This window comes from Rattus rattus, chromosome 2, assembly GCF_011064425.1.
Source record: "Rattus rattus isolate New Zealand chromosome 2, Rrattus_CSIRO_v1, whole genome shotgun sequence".
Lineage (NCBI taxonomy): Eukaryota > Metazoa > Chordata > Mammalia > Rodentia > Muridae > Rattus > Rattus rattus.
Window position 1 is genome coordinate 76,168,903 of NC_046155.1, and position 20,775 is coordinate 76,189,677.

At 47.1% G+C, this 20,775-nt stretch overlaps 1 protein-coding gene across 4 annotated transcripts in view; it reads right to left on the reverse strand.

The window, feature by feature from the left end:
* The window catches only part of Kiaa0556 (KIAA0556 ortholog), a 162,742-nt gene that overhangs the window by 109,280 nt on the left and 32,687 nt on the right, over positions 1 to 20,775 (reverse strand). For all 4 annotated transcript variants that reach the window (XM_032892688.1, XM_032892689.1, XM_032892687.1 and 1 more), the window contains one exon: positions 5,748 to 5,824. In XM_032892688.1, the coding sequence (XP_032748579.1) occupies positions 5,748 to 5,824 (77 nt within the window). The remainder of the gene's footprint in view (positions 1 to 5,747; positions 5,825 to 20,775) is intronic.

Sequence of the window (20,775 nt, forward strand, 5' to 3'; positions counted from 1 at the left end):
TGTACACACACACACACACACACACACACACACACACACACACACACACACACACACACACATCTGGCTAGCTGAAACGGAAAAATGATCAAGGAAAGCGCAGAACTGCAAACCAAGATATATAGTGTCCCTCAATAGCTATATAGGAGAGATAATGAGAAGACCAAAAGCTCCCTGACTTTGTCTTTGCAAACAATGCAAGTCGAGATATTCTGCGAGCCTCGCTCATCTGTGAGTGACTTCGAGCGCACGGGAATGCTGATACACAGGTTTCTGTGAGCTGCCAAACACAAACATAGAACACGAGAGTAAGTTCCAACTGAGGAAGACATTGCTCTTCGTGATTACTTTAGCACCCCTCTCCATAAACAAGGAAGGTGAGACACCAAAAGGGTAAGGAACCTGCCCAAGGTCACCCACCTGCTCTGTGGCAGGGGTGAGATGCAAACCTGGGGTCCTTTAACTCCAGAGTCATCACTGAAGACATGTCACTCCTGGAGCTTGTGAGACGTCTGGCCACCGGCAGGGTCAGACACTGCTGACAACTCACAGCTCCTCCTCAGGAGGACTGGGAAAACAGACAATGCTGCAGACTTGATCTTCTCCCAGGAAGCACACTCCAGCACTTCTCAAGCACTAACTCTGGACATGAAAAGGGTTAGTATTGAGATCAACAAATTCTGAACACATGTCAGAGCCTGATGCCAGGGAGTAGAGGCCAGGACACTGTGCTGAAGCAGTCACAGGAAAGACCCCAGGACACACTGTGGTCTCCTTACTAGGTGGGGGTGGGCATTACTCACTGATATGTTCTCCAAAAAGCGTGAAGGCATGAACTACAAAACTCAGATCTAAAAAAAGGCAGGTGGCACAAAACTGTCATCCCAGGGCCCTAGCCTGACTGACAAGGCAAGCCTCAGATCAACAGCCACTGGGGAATGACACCTGAGGTTGATCTCTGACTTCCATATGTACACACATGTGTGCATACACAGACAAACATACACATACACTTATACACCCCAAACAGTAAATAGAAGAGAGGGGTAGCTATCTATATACAGATGCCATGATGAAATTAATGAGGTACACTAACTTTAAAAATTAATCAAATGGGCCAAGCAGTGGTGGTGTACTCCGTTATTCCCAGCACTTGGGAGGCAGAGGCAGAGGCAGAGGCAGAGGCAGAGGCAGAGGCAGAGGCAGAGGCAGAGGCAGGAGGCAGAGGCAGAGGCAGGCAGGAGGCAGAGGCAGAGGCAGAGGCAGAGGCAGAGGCAGAGGCAGAGGCAGAGGCAGAGGCAGAGGCAGAGGCAGAGGCAGAGGCAGGCAGACCTCTATCAGTTCAAGGCCAGTCAAGATTACATGGAGAAACCCTGTCTTGACAAACAAACAAACAAACAAACAAACAAATCAAATCAAGTCAAAACAGAGAACGTGTGTGCTAAGTATAAAACTGGAAAAAAAAAACCTTGGGTTTGTGGGCCTTGAGTGGAAGGTGATAAATATAAAAATGACGTCAGTCATGGGAGAAGATGGTGGCTTATGGACGCCTTCTTTGTTTACTTTTCAGCCGTTTCTTCTGCAGCTGACACATCCATCTTTTCAACAAAGATGGCAGGAACACTGATTACAGACTGCTTATCTCTTGCCAGCCTTGGAAGCCTGAAATGTGCCTGATTGTTGGGCAACAACGTAGAACAGAAGGAAAACACAAGTCACTAAGTGCTGATCTACAAACAGCCATCAGCACAGTCCTGGGAACAGGGAGTGCAAGAGCTCTATACATAGAGGTCTCAGAAGAGTCAGCCGCTGGCCGCGAACAGACCGGCCAGGTGAAGGACACACCTTGACTTTCCTCCTGGAGACTGCCCTGGGATCCAATATCACTGTTAAAACCCTGTCCCTTGGCCCAGGATCTGGGGCTGGCACTGCATGTGGGCCTCTACTTAAGGAGGATGATTTATGAGAATATAGATGTTTGAAACTGATAAATTAGGAGATAATTACTCAGACTGTGAAAAGAATGGGTAAAAAAAAAAGCCCTGCTGCAGCTGAGTGCAGTGACATTCAGGTGGCACCACTGAAAGCAGCTTTCTTAAAATGGATGGCTATGCTGTATAGAGCTGTCCAGGGTGTAGGGTCCCTGCTTGTCCAGAGTCAAGCCTGCCCACTGCTGCCCTGCCATCCACATGAGGAAGAGAACATTTCATTCCTAATGCTTCCAGTACAGCCCCTCCTGCAGAGGGCTCCTTTGGGCCTGGTTTAGAGTCACTCCCACCCAAGCAACGTGGAGTGAGGAGAGAGGTACTGCTCCTGAAGGAACTCTCAGAAGCTGTGTTTGGAAGGTGGGAGAGCTGCTGGGCAGAGGAAGGGGACAGGTGAGATGTTATAGCCCAAGCCTCTTCCTGGATAAGCTCCCTGGTGGGGTAGGGTGAGCATGAAGCCACCTTGCTTGTAGCAGAAGCAGAGAGTCATCATGTGCTGTCAGGAGAGCTAGGGAGGGCCAAGGGGGAGGTTCAAGAGATGTGGCAGCCTTGTTTGGTCCTAGCACCCTCTTAGTGATCCTGGCCACTTACCTCAGTGGAGATGTAATCACACCGGGGCAGACTTGAGCAAGACTGAGCAGCATGATCAAAGGGCTGAGTGATGAGGACTGACTGACTGGGAAGATTAGGCTCATGTCTAATCTGCTGGCAGCAGAGGGGGCTGCAGTGTGGAGAGTGGAGGGGAAATTTTCACCAGATCCAAGAGTCTGGTAATTGTGTTATTTGGTCTTTGAGAAAGGTCGCTGAGGGAAACTCAGGGGCCATGTTTGTAGACCATGACCTGCTATCCCAGGTGGGGAGATTCAAGAAAAAGAAAGAAGAGAGGCAGCTACTGGATCAGTGAGGGCCACGACTGAGAATGATTCTTACATGGGAAAACAGAGGGGAAACGTTGGCACTAGGTATGCCTGAAGTCAGAGAGCCATGGTGGTGATAGAGCCTAGGGCCTAGGTGGGCATAAACCCCCAGTCCCCACAATTGAGTTCTTCACTCCATAAGCCAGTTGTTTCCTAGTTAGTAAGCCCACTTAACCATGGGATTTTAGCTTTACAACCAAACTAGTTAGCTGCTAACTAATAACTATGGGGCTGGTGAGATGACTCAACTACTACAGGTGCTGGCTGCCAAATTGAAGATCTAAGTTCAATTCCTCATAGTCACAGGGTGAAAGGAAAAACTGGATCCTGCCAGTTCTGATTTCCACACACACATGATGATGTACATGCCTTCTATAAATAATTTTAAATGCCAAAACAAAATGAGAAGCACAGTCTGTGTCCTTTTTCGTGCACTAGTTCCTTTCCTAGGTGATGTGGGCACATGGAAAGCACTCAGAAATAACAAATGAATGCAAGGCTCACTCGTGCCAACCAGCATCCTAGGCAGACACATCCTGGGCAGATCTCTGCTAGCAATGCCCCCTTCCCAGTTGCTCAATGCCAGCTAAGCATCCTGGGATCACTTTCTTCCCGAGAGCCAATGCAGTCAGTCCTCAGCCTCTACCATCATGCCAGGCACACAATTAGGTCTCCAAGTAATCCACACCTTTGTCCCACCAAGTCCTAGTATATTTGGGCCACTGGCAGCCCTGGCAGCTTTCTCTCCTTTTGATCACAATGAAAATGTCAAAAAAAAATGTAAATAAAGTATAATCCAGTTCCACCACTTCCTACTTGCTACAATGGGGCCTGCTTCTTTGTCTGTCTGATGGGTGCCATCACTCCACCTGCCTGTCTCGGTGGCCTAAAGACAAGCCGGTGAGCAATGGCACCTAGGCTGTGGCTGGCACTTTGTAAAAGGCATCCTGAGGCTGATCTGACCGCTGCTTAGGGCATCCCCTTCTTCACAAGTTCCTGGTAGGCTCCCTTTCCAGCTTCTTATTTCCTGCATCCAGGGATACCCACTCCCACCCCATTTTACAGCAACTCAATTGTGATACATTTTTAATTGTCTCAATACTGCAATCTTGTCTGTGAAATTCCCATCTCTGCTGTCAGCTGGCAGCTCTGGGATAGCACTTATTGATCCCCAATTAATGAGAAACAATCTGCTCATGAGGAGCTATGACACTCTTTCCCCAGATGAGCACCCAGGATGATTAAACCATCACCCAGGTGTTCAGTGGCAGCATCCAGCCTGCCAGAGCCTGAATAAAAACATCCAACCCCCTGCCATAAATGCCAGGATAAATACCCATGGGGGTCTAATCAGCATGAGCTATCTGCTGTTCTCACTTGAGCTACCTGCCCCTGGGAGGATGGGAAAGTTCTGCTAAGTGGCTGGACACTACCTACTGACTGGGTATATCTGGAAATGAGGGTGTGAGCCTGTTGTCATAGACACAAATTATATATACATATACATATATACATATATACTATACATATATACATATATACATACATGTGTGTGTGTGTGTGTGTGTGTGTGTGCACGCGCATATGAATGACAAGGTCTCATGTAGCCCAGACTGGCCTTGAACTCACTATTTAGCCAAGGATAACTTTGAGCTTCAGATCACTCTACCTATATCTCGCAAATGCCAAAATTACAGGCATGTGCACCACACCCAGGTTTTATACAGTGCTAGAGACTGAACCCAAGACTCCTTACATGGTTCCTTACACGGTTCCTTACAAGGATTCTATCCACTAAGCCACATCCTCAGCCTAGAGTCAGGGGTCTTGATGAAATTCTACAATTGGTGGAGCTGTTACAAAATAATGTGTTACACTCCCAAGACCATCACAATGGCTCCCCAAACCAAAAGGTATCCAGACAGCCAGATAAGAACTAAATGGGATTTGAGGTGACACTTTTCAGACCACTTACCTGCAAGACAGGAATATTCCCATAACACAAAGATTCTAATTCCTGCCTTTGCTGGGTCTTCCCAACCCAGGCGGATTTGTCTGAAGAATTCTGTTTGGCTTGTGGTTTGACTTGAATTCATTACCAATATTACAAAATATCAATCTAGATCCCAATTTCTCTCCCAGTATGGAGGCTCTCTGCCCCTCCTCTCCCCATGTCTCTATAAACCCCATGGCAGTGCCAAGCAGTACAGAAAGGGAAGTTCCAGGTGACCCCTTGCTCCAGCTCCTTAACACTGAGTGACTCCTAGGCTCTGAGTTGGCACATCTAGCTCATAGGAAGGTTCAGGTCTGAATATGAACCACAGAGAGCTGGAAATAAACTTGCTTGGCCTTGAAGAAGAACAGAGGCCTTCAGATCCTGCCAGGTTGCTATGACCTTGACCACTACATACTGAGTGCTTTAAGCTTTTGCAACGGGAGCCAAATACCAACCCCACCCCCTCAACTTTAAATGATACCAGAGCACCTTTGGTCACAGGTAAACTGGCTTCACACTTCCACAGACTTAGCTTTCCAGGGCAGGTTGACACCCAAGAGGCCACCACACACAGGTGATGCACAAGGGTCTGCAGTGCCCCTGACCCTATCCCTCTATCATGAGACAAGAGGTGGTTCCTGCACAGCCAACAGTTTGCTATGGATCAATCAAAAGTGTAAGTAAAGCACTGGGTAGGGTGGGGGTTGGGGGAGGTGTGGAGCTACAAGTACTGGTAATAACCTTAGCCTCTGCATGGAGGGGGACCCCATTCCTGTGTGCTATTAATAAATCAAAATAAATTTTTATTTGATTAATAACAAGGGTTGCCGTCAGGCAGCTTGGTCTTACCGGTTTCTCTGCTGAAGCAATATTAAATACTCATCATGTTTCTCATCAAAGTCTGTCACCATGTCCTTACTGTAACCCTGAAAAGAAGAAACAGAGTTTGGTGAGAACAAAATGCAGGAACACCTTCACTGAAGCAAGGCGCTGTACACAGCCTGCAGGAGCCAGCTGAGCTGGGAGGCCAACCTTGACGAAGGCCCGATTCCCCTTGGTATATCACTCTGGCGACCCAGAGCTCCAGGGATTGTGTGGAAGCCCAGCGGGTCTCAAGCTTACACAGCTTTACCAATCTATGAAAGAAGGTTGGTTCCCCAGCCTCCTTACTGTCTCCTCATGCCTTATGAAGTCCAGGGCTCTGATAAGAGTTGGCATCTTCCAGAATATCCACAGCTACATAGTGAGATGCTGTCTCAAAAAACAAATAGCCAAAAACTAACCACCCAACCAAAATTAATAAACAAACAAACCTTGGCATCTGAGATTTTTCTGAACTACTCAGCCATCTCAGTCATCACCACCAGATCACCCCAACCTGGCTGATGAAAAGGGACCTCCAGTTTTCATTGCAAGAGCAATCCCCAATGATCACACACACACACACACACACACACACACACACACACACACACACACACACACACACACACACTGCCACAGAGCCTTGGCGTGGAAGCACAAGCACCATACACCTTGCCTAGCCACAGGGAGACACAGTTTGGGGAAGAACAAGGCAGGTCAGCCTTGGAACTTTGCTGATACTCTGGGGAAGGAGCTGTTCTTCCCTTTCGGGGCTCAGGTTTGGAAAAGCCTTAGAATAACAGTGGCAAAGATAGCAAAGCCAAGTGATGGGGACAGATTCCCAACACTCTCTTCAGTCCCTGGATTCATCCTGACCTTGACTTGCAGCAATTTTCCTGCCTCAGACTATGGAGTGCTGGGACTAAAGGCATGCACCAAGCTGGAGAGATGGCTCAGTGGTTAAAAGCACTGGCTGCTTTGTCCAGAGGTCCTGAGTTCAATTCCCAGCAACCACAAGGCTCACAACCATCTGTAATGGGATCCAATACTTTGTCGTGCAAATAGAGTACTCATATCCATAAAGGCATGCACGGCATGCTTGGATCCTCTGTACCTTTTCAATTTAAAGTATCTCCAGCGTATAGCAGGCTTGCTGGGGTGTAACCCTGGGTGAGCAAAGGAGCACCTGTGCATTTGCTTCTTTCTCCATGCTTCCTGCAGGCCTGGCCAGGGGTACTCAGTTTCCTCTATCCTCCCAGCCTCTTCCTTGGCATCCACAGCCCTAGGACCCCTTCCTGCAGAGCTCTCTGCCTGGGCCTTCTCTAACCAACTTTCCTCCTCTAGCTTCAGCTACGGATGTTAAACATCTGTTTGGTTCCCTCTCGATCTTCCCTTCTCCCTCCAGTTGCCAGGCAATGGGGCCTTTGGGATGGGGAATACTGACAGCTATTCTCAGACCAGTGCTAATGGCTTAATCCCCCTTTCTCCACCCATGTCCTACAAACCCAAGGTTGTGGCCATCTGCTGACCTCTTCCCTTGTCAGCCACACTTTCCCTTTTACCCAGCAAGCCTTACTTCTTGCAACTTTCTGCTGGTGTGTACACACGTCACCCTGGGACTGTGAGATTCTGTCTCAGGAGGAAGGGTAGGCCCCATGGGCATCCCTAACCAGTTCCCAGCTGATGCCTGTGAACTACATTTAAACAAGCAAGACCCTGTACTAGGTATGCTCTGCCATTAAGCCACATCTCCAGCCCCTCAAACCTCTGAGTGTCACTGGACTTCATGCTAGCTAACCCAGCTGCCCAGCCAGTGAGCAATAACAACAAAGAGTGACATTGTGAAATTAGAAGACACTTTAAAAACTGGTAGAACTCACTGGATTCCTGAACTGCCTAATGAGGTTCCTGTGTCTCTTGGACTGAGTCTGGCACCTCCCTGCATGCAGGAAAGTACAGGAGAGACCTCGGCACCAGGAGAGATCCTTGTAGCATCCCGACTCTGGGGAGGAGTTAGTACACCCAGCCTTCTTTTTTGATGTTTGTAGCAGTTCTTGAGGTAGTTGTTATTGCCCTACTTAAGAGACAAGAAAATCCATGCTGTGCCTATTCCCAAACACCACCAACTCCATAGCAATTTACATAACCATTCTGAAATATTAAAGTGACCATCAATACATTATGGTATTGAATGAAACATTCCAGGGGCTGGAAGAAGTGGGCTACCTGGGTGGCCTTGGTCTATGTCTCTCGAGTGGCATCTGCCTCTTGGTGATCGAGAACCAATACATTCTGCAAAGGGTCTGAGCGCATCATGGCACACACACACATGTCTCTTTGAAGAGACACACAATCATTATAAAATGTACAAGTGCAGCAGCACAGGGGACCAGAAATGCCTCAGAGGATGTGGCCAGGCCTTGGTTATTAGAGGATTTTCAAAGCCCCACTCCTCTCACATAACCTCTAATCCACCAGCTCCAGGCTCAAACAACAACACAGTGGACCCCTGAAGCCAGAGCGGTGCCAGACCTAATTTACAGAACACTTTGAGTATCCTGTCTCCTAGCCTCATTGGTGGAGTTTCTGCTCTATCGTTTGGGTAGCTTTTATTTTTATTTTTATTAATAAAAGACAGTACATGGTGCCCTTCTCTTCTTCTTTCCCTCCCTCCCTCCCTTTTTTTTTTTGTGGGGTGGGATCTTGCTTTATAGCCAAGAATGACCTGGAACTTGCTCTGAGACTCAGACTGGCTTTGAACTTGCCATCCTTTTACCTCTGCCCGATAGCTGGCATTCCAGGCATGTGTCACCGTGCCCAGCTACACTCCTGTCTTTATTCAAGACAGTTTGGACTGTGTAAATATTAACTTATCTAGAGTTCTAGACAGTATGGCAGAAGAGCTAATGGTTTTCCAAAGTCCTCACGTTTTTGATGATGCTAGTAACCAAGCCTAGGGCCTCACACATGCTAGGCAAGTACACAGTATTAAGATATACCCTGCAGCTTATGATCCCATGTTCTTAATGCTCATATGCCCACAAGAAGGGTGACTACATGTACCTTAGAGTAAAACTCTTCTTCACAACCCACGCAGATCCAATGTCTCTGTGTCCCTGGAGATTCTGTGATGTTCTAGTGTTGAGTGCTGACTCCTCCGTTCATATTAGCTGAATGTCAAAACTCTAAGCTTGTTTCAACCACATTTGCTAACCCATCTGATGGACTCTTTCCCTCAAAAATCCTCGATACCCAATTTGCCTATACTGCAAACAGAAGCAGAACAATGAAGACCTAAAGCAGCAGCTGAGGCTGCCCCCTAGAGGTGAAACAAAACAACAAAAAGCAAATGTTTTTTTCCTCCCCAAGGCAACTAAATAAAGGGAGACCCTGGGGTAGTGTTTGACTATTTCAGGCTACCATTCCCTCCTGGCTATGCACCACAACTACCTGATAAACAGATCTGGAGATTTCATATGTGGCTTCAGGGTTTATAGTCCCCATGCAGATCTGAAATCTAGGCTTTCCCCCTGGACTCTATGCCTCAGAATACTGTATTTTATGGGGGGAAGGGGGACCCTCCCTGTAGCCATCTGAGGAATCCTTTTCAACCCACATCTGATAGAAAAAAATCACATTTATTTCTTTTTATTCTCAGAAAAATTCTCTTGTAAAATTGTTCCATGGATTATAAATTACCTTCTAGTCTGGTGAAGACAGAGGACTTAAAAACCTTCAGTGAGTTTACTTTAAAAGGAAGCTTCTACAAGAGCTGTAAGTGGAAAATATAAGCACCCCATAAACAGCAGGCAACCACAGGTGTAAATACAGACCTGCTTAAACAGGAACTGTGCCTGAGGACCCTCTAGGCAGGACTCCCTCATTCATACCTCACACACCCCACACCCCAGGCAGGGAGGGGTAGCTCCCATTAACAAATCCATGCATCCTTCACTATTCCTCAAGAACCTACTTTGGTCTGGTGTGCATCTAAGGTATTGGGATGGAACAGCAGTAGCTGGAGCTCACAGTTCAGGGGCGAGGGTGGGGGGTGGGAGCCAGTGAGCAGGAGCACTGGCAGGCACTGTTTCTGCCAGTGGCTCAAGAAGGCCTTTGTGGAAGCTAGAAAGACGGCTCAGTAGTTAAGATGCTATTCTGTCTTCCAGAGTACTCAAGTTCAGCTCTCAGCACCCATATTAGGCAGCTCAGAACCACTGGGGAATCCAATGCCCTCTTCTGGTCTCGAAGGGCATTGCACTTGTGCGGACAACCCCCTCGCATAGACATATATTAATTGGCACCTCATAAAACTGCAAAGCTTCTGTAAGGCAAAGGACACTGTCAATAGGACCAAACGGCAACCAACAGATTGGGAAAAGAACTTTACCAATCCTACATCTGATAGAGGGCTAATATCCAATATATACAAAGAATCCAAGAAATTTAGACTCCAGAGAATCAAATAACCCTATTAAAAAATGGGGTACAGAGCTAAACAAAGAATTCTCAGCTGAGGAATATCGAATGACCGAGAAGCATCTAAAGAAATGTTCAACATCCTTAGTCATCAGGGAAATGCAAATCAAAACAACACTGAGATTCCACTGCACACCAGTCAGAATGGCTAAGATCAAAAACTCAGGTGACAGCAGATGCTGGCCAGGATGTGGAGAAAGAGGAACACTCCTCCACTGTTGGTGGGATTGCAGACTGGTACAACCACTCTGGAAATCAGTCTTGAGGTTCCTCAGAAAATTGGACATTGCACTACCTGAGGACCCCGCTATACCACTCCTGGACACATACCCAAAAGATGTTTCAACATACAACAAAGACACATGCTTCACTAAGTTCATAGCTGCCTTATTTATAATAGCCAGAAGCTGGAAAGAACCCAGATGTCCTTCAACAGAGGAATGGATACAGAAAATGTGGTACATCTACACAATGGAGTACTACTCAGCTATTAAAAACAAAGACTTCATGAAATTCTTAGGCTAATGGATGGAACTAGAAAATATCATCCTGAGTGAGGTAACCCAATCAAAGAAAAACACACATGGTATGTACTCACTGATAAGTGGATATTAGCCCAAAGCTCGGAATACCCAAGATATAATTTACAGGCCACATGAAGCTCAAGAAGAAGGAAGACCAAAGTGTGGAGACTTCAGTCCTTCTTAGAAGAGGGAACAAAACACTCACAAGAAGAAATACGGAGACAAAATGTGGAGAAGAGACTGAAGGAAAGGCCATTCAGAGACTGCCCCCCCCAGGGATCCATCCTATATTTGTCACCAAATCCAGACACTATTGCAGATACCAAGAACTGCATGCTGATGGGAGCCTGATATAGCTGTCACCTGAGAGGCTCAGCCAGAGCCTGACAAATACAGAGGAGAATGCTCGAAGCCAACCACTGGTCTGAGAACTGGGTCCCTAATGGGGGAGTTAGAGAAAGGACTGAAGGAGCTAAAGGAATTTGCAACCCTATAGGAAGAACAACAATATCAACCAACCAGACACCCCAGAGCTCCCAGAGACTAAACCACCAACAAAAGAGGACACATAGAGCAACTGATGGCTCCAGTCGCATATGTAGCAGAGGATGGCCTTGTCTGGCATCAATGGGAGGAGAGGCCCTTGGTCCTGTTAAGGCTTGATGCCCCAGTGTAGTGGAATGACAGAGGGGGGAGGCAGGAGGAGTGGGGCTGGGTCAGGGAGCACCCTCATAGAATGCAGGAAGGAGGGGATGGGATAGGGGGTTTCCAGAGGGGAAACTGGGAGAGGGAATAACATTTGACATGTAAATAATGAAAATATACAATAAAAGAAAAAACTTAAAATATTTCTTGAAAATGAAGACCTCTTTAATGAGATCATCTATAAGTCATAGAGTTGATCTTGAAGGTATGTGGACTAGGTGGTGGGAGGCAGCAGGTGGCCAGATTAGACAAAGTCAGACTCAGGTCCCAAGGCAGCTCATAAGGAAGCCCATGGCTTTATGCTGAGGTGGTCAAGAAGCTGGAGGGAGGGGACTCAGGCACGCACTGTACACAGCCTTTGACTGACAAGGAAGGAATACTATGTTTGCACCCTGCCCTACAATATTGTGAGAATGGCTTTTACAGTTCACCTGCTGGAGCTTTGTAGTCCTGCTGGAATGGTCCTTGGACCTGAGAGAGAGAAAAAAATGACCAAGGTGGCAGTGTCCCTCTGTAGCCTCCAATCTTAGGCTCCACCTGCCTACTTTACACCCCAACCCTTTCCCAGGTAAAGGACTCTATTCAAAGACAGTTCTGATCACTCCTCACTCAGCAGGCATGGCTGCTTGAGCTGGTGCTATCCTGGAGCCACCACCAGACCTCAAAAGCAGGGAGAAATGGGGGGGGGCACATTCCGATTAATCCTACCACTGTTCCCAGTGCTTTTCCTATAGCCAGGCATCAAGCTACATGATAGAAACAGAGATAAATGTCAGCAATGTGCTGTCAGTAGTCTCCATGGGCCTCATCTCTGTCTTCCTACTACACCCCATGAGTCATATGTGGCTTGTTTTCAGGGAAGTCTATTCTCCAGACGGCTACCCTGGCTGCCTCCCCCACCTTGAATGCCTTCTGCAGGGAGTGTGAGCTTACTTGACCAAGTAGTTCTTCTAGGCTGTTCCCTCTGACCCCAGTCTCCTACCCCACCCCTCCTCTGAGGCTGGTGATTCTCACTGTAAACATCTGCTCATGTGCCTATGGTCTCACCTACAGAAAGGGTGCTCAGCCCCAAAGGCGGAGAGTACTCACGGGCTCCTCAGTCTGTCTCGCAGGGCTGCTGGTCCCTAGCACATACAAGGAGGTGACAGAGTGTGGAAAGGAAGGAAGGAGGAGGAAAGGAAGGAAGATGGAAATCCCCATCTCCAGAAAACTAAGAGGTGGAAAAAGAACGACTGGTCTCATGCCATGTGGTAGGCAACAGAAAAGAGGTGTCTGTGCCATGCAGTACTAAGTAGGGTGCAGAGCATGGCATTGCCTATGGTGGCTGGGTGGGCTTCCCACAACACTGAGGCCAAAAGGAGCTCACTGGGTGAGGACAGTGGGGTGGACAGCCATATGGGCAGAACAGTGCATGTGAAAGAAAGCATAGTGTGAAGGGACCTGGAGTCCATCTTGGTGCTGTCTGACCAGACACAGTGACATGGAGGCATGGCTGGTACCTGGTACACCCAATGCCAGGTGCCAACACCTCTCTCACATCTAGGGGAAAGCACCAGGATCTAGGGACCCAAACTGAATTCATGCTCATATGTTCACCAGTACACTGGCACCTAGATCCCAGCTCTTCAGTGGACACCTGCGTTCAACGTTCTGTTCTCTAGTATATGGACACATAAATCCCAGATACTCTGGAGCCTGAGCTTTAGTCCAGCCTGAGCAATATAGCAAGACCTTATCTCAAAACACCAAGAAGGGCTAGTCAAGAAATTCAGCTTGCCATTTGGGAGTCCTGGGCTTGAGCCCCAGAAGCACAAAAAATACTCCAAAAAAGCCGGACAGCACCAGCTTTCATAATACCTATCTAAGAATATAGATGTGGCAGGTCATTCCTTACCCTCTTCCCCCCATACCCCCTCCCCCAACCTTCCTGTCCCTTGCCAGGATATGGCCCTTCCTTTATGGAGCTGGTTGTCTGTCAGGGAAGATAGGTTTTTAAACAAGCTACTCTCCACATACACACACCGTTGCATGCATCAATGCATACTGATACCACATGTGACTTGGAAAGGAAATGTGACTATTATGGGGATCCGAGGAGCTTCCTGCTGGTGTGAGCTGTATCTGAGCAGGATAGTCAGCATGTGCAGAGAGGAGGCTCTTTAAAAAGCAGATGCTCAGATCAAGACCACAGGTGAGCAAGAGCAGCAAGAAGAGAAAAACCAGGGCTTCCAAGGGCCTGCCACCGTGGGGACAAAGATGCAGAGCATGGCACAGGACCAAGAATGGCAGACCACAAGAACTACAAGGACACAGCAAGGACAACTGCCCTTAAAACCAACCAAACAGGAAGCCATGAGGTGTTTGCTTGAGTAGAGGATAGGGGTGTCAGGAAGCACTGAGGGTGTTGGGCTATGCTGTGCTCAGATAGGTGTTAGAGGCCTGGAGTGGGTGGAAGGAATTTTTCTGACCAAGGCCTGGGAACAGGAGTAGGAGGGAATATTATCAAATTTGGGGGTCTAGGGTAATTCATGATTACTCCTTGACCTTGGGCTGCAACAGCAGATCTGAGACTTACATCAAAGGCTGCCCTCCAGAGCATTTCATGGATAATCCTGATTTAGCCAGGATTTCCCACAATGACCCAGATTCAAACTGTCCACTCCCAAGTCCTCAAAATGCAATTAATTTCTTTAGACCATGGTCTCCGATCTTTAATGTGAAATATGGTTGTCATGTGGGTGTGTATCACAAAGCTGCCAGTTCCTGGATTTGATATCTGAGGGGCCAGGCTAAGAAGTCAGGACTCCATGTTGTGAGCCTGGTTAAGGATGGTGGCAAACTAACTAGAAGAAGCTGGACACGCACACAGAGGAGGATGGCTGGTGGGCTTGTTGTTTATATTAGCTACATGTATGCATCCCTGTGTAGGTATGCATATGTGAATGGAGGGACCCGAAGAAGTCAGAGGCATTCAGTCCCCTGGAGCTGGTGTTACAGGAGGGAAGGAAGTAACTGGGAGAGAGTCCAAAAATGGCAGTCATCTCCAGAGGTGAATCATCCTCCACCTTAGGATTTTGTTTTGTCTTGAAACAGGGTACCACAATGCAGCCTTAGCTGGCCTGGAGCTCTCTGTATAGACCAGACTGGACTTGAACTCAGAGACCCATCTGCCTCTGCCTCACAGGTGGTGGGTGTCAGACGTACACAGGACCATGTGCAGCAGTCACTACCTTCGTTTTTTGAAGCATGGTCTCTCACTGAAGATGGACTCCCCATTTCAGCTAGACTGACTGGTAAGCAAGTCCTGGGGATCCTCTTAGCTCTGTACCCTCAGCATTGGGCTTATATAGAAGCACACCATGCCTGACTGTTCTTTGGGTGCTTGGGATTCAAACTCTGGTTCTCACATTTGCACTTTTCCCACTAAGTCATCTTCCCAGTCTTACATTTTTTCAAAGTAACTTTACTTTCCATGCAGGAAGCAGCTGGGCAGACTATCTCAGGGAAAGCAGCTGGGGTAGGATTGGGTCTGCTTCCCAGAGAGGGACTGCCATCACACCTTCAGATCAGGCAGCTTGGCTAGTGACAATCACAGCCTGAGGCTGTGCACCAATCCTTGAAAGTGTTGTTGTTACAGTGGCAAGCATAGAATGGTATCGGTAGCAGAAGGCAGGATATGGAACATCAGCGGGGAAGAAGGGAGCCAGTGACAGGGTAGTTGGCCTCCTCTAATCAAAATAGCGCTTTTACAATGTTGCTCCTGGCATGCTGTCAAAGGGGTGCCTTCAAGCTGTAGAAGTAGTCTAGGAATGGCAGAAGCTGGCAGGAAAAAAGTCAGGCTTGCAGACTGCTCTGTTTTCAAAATGAAAGGAAGGGCTCAAGAGTCTTTCTGGCCCCCAAGGTAGTGTTTATCCAACCAAGGAACGTATTCTTAAGGGTGAGAGTAGCCCACCCCTTTATGGGCTCTGGGCCCCTAGGAACAAGACTTTTTCATAAGAGCCTGCTCTCAACCAGATCTGAGCGAGTCCACTGCTGCACTGTACCCCTGCCAGATCACACAGGCACTCTGAGAAAAGAGATAGAATCCAATGAAATAGGAAAGACAGAACACTGTATATTCATGGTCACCTGGGACTGGGCCTTTCTAGTCCCTAGAACCCATCTGAAAGGGACTCATAGGGGTCCTAGGAAAAGGTACAGAAAGCTGGTTCAAATATCCCAATGTCCTCCAGTGGGGATAGCTAAACCCTCTGCAATTCATCTGTCCCCATTAGTCCTCTTTGTTCGATTGATTGATTGATTGATTGATTGACTTTTTGAGACACATTTTCACTCTGTGGCCCAGGATGGCCTAGAACTCTCTATGTAGCCGAGGCTAGCCTTGAACTTCTACTTAGCTTCTCAAGTTATAGGTATGTCACCATGCCCAGTTTTGTTTTGCTTTAGATGAAAATTATTTGTGTTTTTTTTTTAAATCAGCATATATTTGAACCTTTACAACAGGTTAAAAAAACATGAGCCAATAGCTACTCAAGATAGACAATGCTATAAACTAAGCCAAAACCACCACAAATGCTACACGTATTTTGTGGGCCATTCAGCCAAGCACACACATGAAGAAAGGTACAGAAGAACGCATGCCAGGTTTCAGTGGCAACTGTTACTCCAAGAGAGGTTAAGGGAAAATGGAAAAATAATTAGCATTTCAGCCTGGTTAACAGTAACTTTTTATCTATAAGCAAGCTAGTTTTGAGTGTTATTTAAATAACAAGTCAAATCACCTTCTCTCCTCCAAAACAGACAATCAAATAATAAGTGAATAGGATCGTGGCTCTTCAGTTCTAGATAGCCTCCAGAGTATCACTGTTGCTCCCTCTGCAGTGAGATGATGGAGATGCCCGCAGTCTGCTGTGGGCCACCTTCCTAGCACTCCCCTGAAACTTCTCACACCTTTATCTGACTGGCCAGACCTTCCTTTCATCCCATTCTTTCCCATTCACCCTATCCAACATAACAGCTACCAGCCCCTTCCCAGTACCCTCCACTGCTGCCCCCAAACAGCCATCAGCTTCTCTGCTGGGGCTCCACGGTGGCTCACCTGGATCCCCTGCTCTAGCCCATGCTGCTCCCTCTACAGATCTTTTGTTTCCCAGAGATCCCAGTGGCTTATCACTTCCTCTAAGCTCAACAGGAACTTCCTCAAGTCCTGACCTAACAACTCTCACACTCAGTGCTGCCTCAACCTCAGCCTAGTTGTTTTTCTGATGTTCTTCGTATTTCATTTATTGCTCAGAGTCTGTCTCTAACCACGATGGCACATACTAAAGGTGAAGGAATAAACAGATGAATGATCACAGAGTCGTCACCATCAAGCCGTCCACCCTGTGTGCTATGTGTTCTCTTCTCACAGGGGACTGCTTGTGGCCCCTGTGATCTTGCTTGCAGTTGACACTGATTCTGTTCCTCTTATCCCCCTTTCTGCCAACTAATGCTGCTTCAGTGCGATTCTTCCCGAAGCCCCTGTCTTACAGACTGAAGTCTTTCTTCCCTGGACCCCGAGCCTTTCTCCACCATTGCACGGTTAGGAAAGCCTAGGGCTCTGTGCTGGGTGAAGGATTTGCCAAGGGTTTTGTGTGCACAAGGTCACCAGATCATCCCAACTGTAGAGCAGCCATTGCTATCCTCCCTGTTTTCCAGCTGCAGAAGGTGAAGCACTGAGCCAGCAGCCAAGAGGGGGAGGAAGAGGTTGAGGTAGAGCCTAGCCTCGCTGACTCCATGGTCTCCGTGAAACTCGAAGCTCTGAGACTTCTGCAAGGAAAAAGTGCCAAGCAAGCTCTCTAGACAAGAGTCAACCATGGCTCCCACTGAGCACAAATGACAGACTGACATCACAGACCTCGGACACTGGCCAGCCCTCCCTGACACCACATCTAGCCTGAGGACCTTTCATTTGTCAAATAAAAACAAGCAGCTGGACTGTGGACTCAACCCTGTTTTGTTTGTCACAAGTCACAGTCTAAGATTCCTGGAAGCTGTTCAAGACCTGTGACCATGCTGCTGGCTGTGGGTGGCCCAGGAGCCAATAATCCTAGGAAGCTTGGGTTAGAAGGTCTAGGAAGAATATGATATTCTCTTTTATCCTCTCTTCTTCCATCCATCCTTCCCTCCCTCCCCCACTTCCCTCACTCATCACTATTTAGCCCAGATCTTCCTGCCTAGGTGCTGCTGGGATAGAGGCCTGACTACTCTCCTAAGGGGGTAAACAAATTTAGAAGTCATTGGATTTTCTGCCAGATGAACTAAGAAAGCAGGAAGGCTAAATTAGTCATGGTGGCTCCTTCCTATAATCACAGCACTTGGAATGATGAGGCGGGAGGATTAGACAAATTTAGGCCTGTCTGGACCAGTGAAGTCTACATGGCAAGACCTCTTCTGAAGAGTCAAAGAAAAGAAAAAAATGAGAAATAAAGAAAGGAAGCCAGAGAACCGGCCTGCACCAAGCATGAAGACTGTTGAAGTAAGAACGAACTATCAAAATAGAAGCTGCAGAAAGAGGACATCCCGGGAGCTTACAGACATCTGCTCATGACCCTCCCTACTCTTGGATTCTGAAAAGCACCCCCTCTTCAGAGCCTTGCATTGCAGTACACAGACCCCTTCTGCTGCCTCCAGATAGACTTTAAAAAAAAAAAATTCAAGTCCTGAGTAATGCAAGACTTTGCAGAGGTACTGTAAGAAATAATAGCATTACATGGAAAACACTTACCTCAGTGCCTGGCTATGGTAAATAACACCCACCCTGTGGCTGCTAATATTATCATAATCAAGCCTCAAGGACATCCTATTACAGGAACTGAACAGATTCATCATCTTACCCTGCCATCTAAATTACTCTTCCTGGGAAGGGTGGCATGCCATGGGACTTTGTCCTTGGTCCCATCTCAGGCCATAATTTTATCAATGGCTGTTAGAGGCTGTTTATAAAGTCTGAGGATGACATCTAGATGGGAGACAAATAAAAAAAATGGATGACGGAATCTAAGTTCAGGACAATTTTGACAGGGCAGAGATGGGCCATGGAAGGTTTGATAGACTGCATTGGGAAGGGAAAGGTCCCAGACAAGGGAGGCAGTGGGAGAGGAAACACAACTGAAGGAAAGTTCACAGGAATGAAGATGGAGTGTAAAGTCAACAGTATGGGCTGGGGAGATGGTTATGCTGTGCAAGCATAGAGACCTGAGTTCTGATCCCTAGCACAAATGTAAAAGGCAGGCATGGCTATGCAGGGCTGGAACCCCAGTGCTGGAACAGGCAGTCCTTGCAGCTCACTGTTTACATAGCCTAGCCTAATAAGGAGTTGCAGGTTCAGTGAGAGACTCTGATGGTGAGCAATTGAGGAAGACACTCGACACTGACCTCTGATCTACACATACCCGCATACACGTGTATTCAGAACGCCAGCGATGTGCTAGAACTCCAAAAACTATTGGCACGACACAAACAATAAGTATACTAGGAACACTGGCCCTAAGCTAGATATGGTGGTGCATACCTATAACCCGAGCACTTGGGAGGCAAGGTGACAGACACCCTGTCAACAAAGAAAGGGAGGACGAAGGAAACCAGAGGGATGTTTGCTCAGAACAAGAGAGGAAGATACGTACTAAAGTGTTTTAGTATTTCCTGTGCACCAAGCCCCAAGTTGAGCACTTGGCACCCACTACTATTTCAAGGGGTACTTTCATTAGCTTATAAAGTGCCTGTTACTATTTTGTCCTCCTTGGACAGGGGAGGAGGTGAGGCATAACGAAGTGAAGAGACTTTGCCAAGTAGGCTGGAGCAAAAGAACATCTAAACCAGTCATCACTAGAGAGCACACAGTCCCGACAGTCTACACTAACTCCATAGTTGGGCTTTTCCATGGTTTCTGAGGCAGAGGAAGATGGACATCATGCTATGAGAAGTCACCGTGAGAACTGATCAGGCTGGATCAGCTCAGGCAGAGGAGAGCAACTCTGCACAGTAGTCTCTCCTCACCCACATCCAAACAAGCGACACCACTTAAACCTGTGACAGTTTGGGCAAATGAGGGTACTGATGGCAGACTTCAAATGTTAAGAAATCCTGAGAACTGGATGGCAGACAGAACTGGGTTAGCAAAAAGAAACCCAGAAACAGAAGCTAGGAAGGAGCGGGGCACGGGGGAAGGTGTTGTGTGCTGCTTCAGACCCAGAGGTAGTACATTCAGGGAGATAAGGCACCAAAGTGGAATCAGAAACTAAATGGAAACACGAGAAGCAGGAGAAGGTGGTCCTTCCACCTGCACGGTGTTCAGGAACTATGACGGTGGACTTACGGTACAGAAGACTAACTAATGGATCAGTGTCACACTACTTCAGCAAATGTGGTCCAATGCCCACAGTCACTAGTGGTAAATTACATTAAAAGACAAAAACAACACAATCAGGGTCCAGAGGAAGACAGGCAGTCAAGGGACACGGTCACAATCCCACACTAGGAAAACCCACAACAGGAACAACACGTCCCAGTCTGATCATCATGAAAAATAATCAGACACACAGTGAAGTAAACAGAGCCCTCATAACACATATCAGCCATACCTCATGGCTCATAACTGTTCTGTTTACTTTTCTGGTGGTTAAGGCCAAGACAGAGGATCTGAGTAGAGACTCTTTCTCAAAAAAAGCCAAAACCAAACAAAAAGCCCCAATGCCAAATCAAACCAAACCAAACCAACCAAACAACCAATCAAACAAAACAAAAACCCAATAACTATATTTATTATGATCAGAAGGGTAAAGGGAGATAGATATTGCATCTATCAAGCAGTGCCTATAAAGGAAAGAGTTAATTTGAAATCCAACAGAGAAAGATGTAACCACTGAAACAGAGATGAAGACTAAGGAAAGACTGGACACAGTGAGAGCGAACAGTCACTGCTCTACAAGACTGCATGGAGGCACTGCCCACAACACAGGAATACGGCCCGGGAAGGTGCAGGGCTCACTGCTGGCAAGGTTTCAGTTAGATGAGCTTTTAAAAAAAATTTTAAAAAGTAAAAATTAAGTTTTTCTCATAAGACTACTGGCAGTTTTACAATAACCAAATTCATCTTATCATTTAGGCCAAGGGTCTGTAAATTCCAATCAGATCAAAACTGGCCAGCCACATACATTTATAAATAAAGTTGTAATGGAACAGAGGAACACTCACTAAGGTTGCTTTTACATTTAATGACAGAAATGAGAAACTGATGGGTGCCATAGCACATGCCTTTAAAGCACTTG